Genomic DNA, 6,000 nt, shown 5'->3' with positions numbered 1-6,000 from the left:
CGTATGGAGAGGTGCCCAGTCCAAATATTATATAGCTCCAGCAAAGACAGAAGAATATCCTGGGCTTACATGGTACAGATACTGGATATAGCAAACTTCAATACTCGGCATTCTAGGGATGACAAAAGAGTAAACCGTAAGCCCGAAATTGATAATTCAGGTACTTTTTGACGTGAACCAATAACGTGCCCATTTCATTGTAATATTTCAGAAAAAACTGTTCAAAATTGCAAACGCCTCCTGCAATTTGGAGACTTGTATGCCAGCCGAGTCGAGCAGGCTATACTTTAGTTTGATTCTCAACCACGACAAAGAGTCCCTTAATTATCCATTCCCGACTTACGAAAATAACAAGACGCAATATTATTACAGCAATCGATTTATTACAAAAGAGCAAGTACAAAACTGCTGGGGGATTAGAGGAGTAACAGACATTATTTACAAGAATATGTACAAGAGAGCAAGCTGTCCAACCGACGTACACATGACTGGCCACAAAACCGTGTATTCATTTCCCTGAGCGAAAAGAACCTTCTATTTCAAACTGTAACTTTTCAAATTGTCAAATATTGCTGAAGAAGGCTAGGACGCTCAATTATCCGTCTCTCCGTTAACGGATAATCGGATTATCCGACGGTCTTTCGATTTTTTAAAAATAATTAACAATCCGAACTAAAATTGTATGTGTTTGCAAGGCATTGAGTCTCTTTTAAAGAGAAGGTATAAAGCGTCCATCACATCTGTTGAGTGAGAGCCGTCCTGTTCAGCTGCGTCGCAAACACACTGTTGGTACTGTTTGTCATCGTCGCGGTTATTAGGGAGAACTACAGCTGTGGAGCAAGAAAATTAATCTTCATTCTCAAAGTTCCTGCAGTTGGGGGCGGTAAAATACATCATGTTCGGAGCATGGGTTGGCGACCAAGGGTCCCCTAGCTGAGTCTGCTATCCGACCTCACTTGGTCAACTCTTGTTCTTTTCCGGTCTAGGGAGCGTTTCATTCTCACGCCCTTCGCTTTCGTTCCCGAAACCTTCATTCTTCGAAGTGTCGGACGAACACGACTTAATTTACTCCGGACAAGCAAACGGTTGGTAGTAAAGCTTACAGACAACACGAACCAATTATGCGTTCCTCTCCTATTCCCCGCGGATAATCGAAGTTCTACTATATTTTGGAGAAAAGTTAAGAACGGTTTGATCAGAGTGAGGGACACGCTTTCTTAACACCATCCTGAAATAACTACCTGATTACTGCAGTCTAAGTAATATTTTAACTAAAATTTCTGAAACTGCAGCATATTTGAAAAGTCGTTCAATTTTCAAAAGTCCCAGGGGCAAGAATGTTCGGTTTATTATTTTGAATGTCAGTTATAAAGGATCAAATGCTTTCTGGAATCAGAGCAATTCTTTTATTTTATGCAATGATTTCGATTCATATCTTACTACCAAATATTTCTGAAATGGACAAATGCCCTGAATTTGCACGTGCTCAAAGCGTTAAAACTGAGTTACTTTCGAGCAACTTACACCGAAGGAAGACACGTTCACACGATCACTGACATTGCTCCCAGTCACCTAATGAATGTGGTTACTGGGTGCAGGTGTGTGACGAAGAACACCCCAACCAGGGACGTAACGGTGTTTTTTTTATTGTAATCTGTGTCACGACAACTGATGACTAATTCACGAATGTCTTCGGGAATTATGGAACTGATGAAAGAAATCACAGTTATAAGTAACGAATACTCTTTTTTAACATCATATCAGAACATTGTATACAAGGCCAACTGGTCTTATAGGAATCAAACAGACTTCATATTGGTCAAAATCCGTTAAAGCTAAAACCTACCCAGAAGGTGAGTGTGGAACGGATCATCAACTTGTGTTCGTGCCGATTCAGGAAAGTACATCGTGAGCCGTGCCAGAGAACGAAAACGACCGTAAGGGCAATAAAATCCACGCCTTTGACTATGGAAAAGACGGAAGGAATATTGTGAGGACTCTACAAGGAAGAAACAGCATAACGGAGGATTATCGTCTGGCATTGATTTGAAATGAAACCAGACATCCCACCTCAAGAGGCAGAAATTGCGTGGGTAGCCGAGGTCCTGACGACGTAAGTGGTGACATCATCATAGACAGGACCTACTTCCACACCCAAGAGTGGCTTAAACGCTTTCTTTTCTTTAGAGAAAGCTGAACAAGCTGGATAAAAACATCGGTCAGTTGACTGAAAAACGCAAAAATTTCAATTTCTTCTCATATCTACTGTTTAGACTACCAGAAGGAGATCGGTATCCGTGCATTTCTGATTTGGATGATAAAGAACTAGTATGACAGCTGTCCGGCGGCGAGTACATCACGAGGAAGTGGGTGGCGAATTTCCTGTTGGTAGTGTCCCAGCTACGTTATGCAGATTACACTGCACTCATTGAAAACAAAATGGCAGAGCTCAATTGACGTGAACAATAAAATAATTACATCCACTGCGGACATCTTCAAGCAATTGGAGTACGCCCCGGAAATGCTCCACCTTGGTTCAGCCATTTCCAATAAAGACAAGAACAGCTGTGTCCTATTTATGGAAGGATCTATCTATCTCGCTACCATTGGAGAGGAGAGTAATGTCCAGTCTGGTGGTGGTGACTCTTCCTCTTACAGACATGAAGAAAATCGATGCTAGCGAAGAGTGCCTAGGTCAGCATTTCGCACCAATGGTTCAATTATTAACCACCTCACCCTAGAATGTGATTATCATCGATATGCAAACAACCAGTTTGGACACACTAGATAACAGCATAGGAGGACGGGAAAAGTTGGAACCTCCTCGGAGATTGCGAACTGAGCTTGTCCATAGCTTTCTTCTCACTCGTTCTTTTGGTACCTTCTTGTTCTCCTACAGTATCCCTGACTTCCTGCAACCTACGCCTCTCTTCAGTCCTTGTTCCAACATTCTGCACTAGTCTTTCCGTCCTCTGACAAACCATTTCGCTCTCCTCAATTGCCTGGCTCACTCGTACACAGTATCTACTAGCACCAACATCTGACTTTCGGTTTCTAGGCCAACATTTCAATAGCAGGTGCCTAATGATACCATGCGGTGCAGCATTCTGAAGAGCTCGTACTCGCACACGAGCACTGCTCAGCTCTACTACGGTGAAACTGGTCTCGAGGATGTTCCGTCAGCTGACAGAAGGAGCACGCAACACCCTCTACGAGCGCGGAGCGAAATACAACAAATGAGTACAAAAAAACTATGCTTTCTTCCACAGGACTCCATTCCTTGAGAAAAGAGTCACCTTCATTTCGAGGGAATTTCTTGATTCAGACGATACAGGAGGCTCGACCCACCCGCGTACTTTAAGGTTTGTGGCCAGTGAGCTTCCCTTTTCTCTTATACGCAGTGTACAGACATCGTCAGCGATGTAGCGCGTACCCTTTCCGTACGGTCAGCAATATCACTGAATGCGAACATTCATGTGATAATATTCTGTATTAATAATTATGCCTTCATGTTGTTTAAAAAATATCACTGATTATATCAACATTTATAATTCAATTCTGATGATATTTGTGATTTCTCAGATTTCTATTCCTTGTAAAGATGTTACGTAGCTCCATGGTTGTCGCCAGTTAGATATAACAGCTCACGGGATGGCGAAGTCCCGTCAGCTGTAAGCCCTGGGTCATTCATCCCAGAGGCAGAGCTGTTTCTGACGTACGTAGTAAGCGAACAGGCTACACTTCTTACACGTCTTGATACCACATCTATACTCTCCACCACCGCCCTTGCCCTTCGCATCCCCCTTGCCCTTGCAGTACTTGAGGCCGCAAGGATACCAGCCGATGCAGGTCTCCAGGTGACAAACGCACGGCGTCCACAGGTCCGCCGTCTCCAGGCACCGCGGTGTGGCTGTGGGTGGGACACGGGTGACTGCAGACAGGAGCGCCGACAGGGAAGCACCTGGATAAAACAGAAAACAAAGTTATTAGTGGCTTTGACGTTACTCAATGCACTACACTAAGATGGACGGTGAGGACACACCACGACCTGAGAGAGAGATTTCAATAAAACCTGAGGCAGGCAACTTACTTCGTGAATAATTCCCGAAAAATAAAACTAACTTCTATAAACTAACTTCAGAGAAGATGGCGCGCGCTGTACAACGCGAGTAAACGTGCTCCGCAATTCACCTGCCATATTAGCCAGATAATAATTATTTTAATATTCGTGGCGCGACCAGTGCTGCCAACCGGCCTCGCTTCAGTGTTCCAGGACTTTCGGGAAATAATTTCAGAGGAATTCAGTGAAATGAAGAAGGAACGTCTCGACCAGCAGGACATCCTGATTGACGAGGCAGAGCAATATGGCAGAAGGAACTGCCTACTCCTTCATAGTGTCTGTGAGACCCCCAACGAGGACACGTACGCTGTGCCGCTGGGTAAGTTAAAAACACAACATCGAATTGTCTATAGACAACGCAGATCGATGTCATAGACTCGGCCGTATGAAGAGGACAGCAGCTGAGGTGGTGTCCGCAGGTAATAGGCCGATCATCATTAAATTCCTCAGGTGCCATGAAAGAGACCGCATCTGGCGCGCCAAGCGAGCTCTTAAAGGTACCAAATTATTAATAACCGAATCTCTGACATCCACAAGGAAAGAAGTACTGCGTAAAGCTCGGGACTTCTGGGGTATGCGGCGAGTTTCGACGAAGGACGGCCGCATTATCGTTCATTTGGAAGACGGGAAAAAGCTCCACATTAGCTCACCTAATGAACTGAACCTACATGTGAGGCGGTTAGGTGGATTATCAGAGTGATATGACCATTGTGATGTGCCCACTAAATGTTGTTGTTATTATTATTATTATTATTATTAAACTTACGTGTGTGATTGTGTGTGTGTGTGTGTGTGTGTGTGTGTGTGTGTGTGTGTGGTGCCTTAACCAGTCAGCAGTCCAATGACCTCTCTAAGAATAGCACACCCCTCACTCCTTGACAGAACATAGATGCCGGTAACCTTTTGAAACAAGAACTTTCACTATATCCTCATACTCTCCCGTGTTGTCACTTGAACAGCCTAAGCTTGCCCGCACACATTGACGAAATTCAGGCTATATTTAACAAAAATAGCGCCCATTTGATAGGTATTAGTGAAAGCTGGTTATCGCCATCAATTCCAAACAACATGGTTCGTCTTGACGGCTATAACCTCTACCGCCATGATCGTACAAATTGTTCTCTACTGTAGAAATGACCTGAAGAGCCGTGTCATTTGTACCTCATCGAACGGTGAATTGCCGAGGACGGAGTTTATGTTCGTTGAAGTAGTTGCTAGTGGACAGAAAATACTTATTGGAGTGGTTTACCGAACACCTAAAGTATCTTACTTGACCGAGTTTCAAACGCACCAACTTAACTTGCTACCAGCCTATCAATATATCATTATATTAGGCGACTTCAATACAAATCTACTTACGAAGAAATACGATACTAAGAAACTAGAAGACTTGTTTTCCTCATGTGACTTGTCTATCCTTCCCTCTGACCCTACAAACCATGTACGTACTGCCAACAACATTTCCCACACCTTAATAGATCTCAAAGTAACAAACAACCCTTAGAAAGTGGTAACCCACGGACAAATTTCAGTACCGGCTGTGTCCACCCACGATATTATATTTCTTGCGTACTCACTTCGCGTTCCAAAATATAAACCTAGGTATATAACGTGAAGGAATATGAAAGATATCGACATCTATGAATTAAGACACGATGCCTACAATCTTCCATGGAACAGCATTTTAAATCTGACAGACATTGATGAAAAAATAAATACATTTAATTCGTTAATACACAATCTATACAACAAACATGCACCGAAAAGACAGATCAGAATATCCCGGAAACCTAATCCGTGCCTAACCCCTGCAGTTAAAAATATGATGTCCTAACGTGATGCTCTTTACCAACATTACAAACGTACTCAGGACCCAAATG

At 43.3% G+C, this 6,000-nt stretch overlaps 1 protein-coding gene across 1 annotated transcript in view; it reads right to left on the bottom strand.

Annotated features, from left to right (window-relative positions):
* Window positions 1-361: 361 nt before the first annotated feature.
* The window catches only part of oaf (out at first), a 473,547-nt gene continuing 467,908 nt past the window's right edge, over window positions 362-6,000 (bottom strand). Inside the window, exon 5 of the mRNA XM_068229233.1 lies at window positions 362-3,961. Coding sequence (XP_068085334.1) covers window positions 3,684-3,961 — 278 coding nt within the window. The 3' untranslated portion in view covers window positions 362-3,683. The remainder of the gene's footprint in view (window positions 3,962-6,000) is intronic.

This window comes from Anabrus simplex, chromosome 9 (genome assembly GCF_040414725.1).
Source record: "Anabrus simplex isolate iqAnaSimp1 chromosome 9, ASM4041472v1, whole genome shotgun sequence".
NCBI classification, from domain to species: domain Eukaryota; kingdom Metazoa; phylum Arthropoda; class Insecta; order Orthoptera; family Tettigoniidae; genus Anabrus; species Anabrus simplex.
Note: the sequence above shows the minus strand (reverse complement) of the source record. Positions and strands in the feature narration are given on the sequence as shown.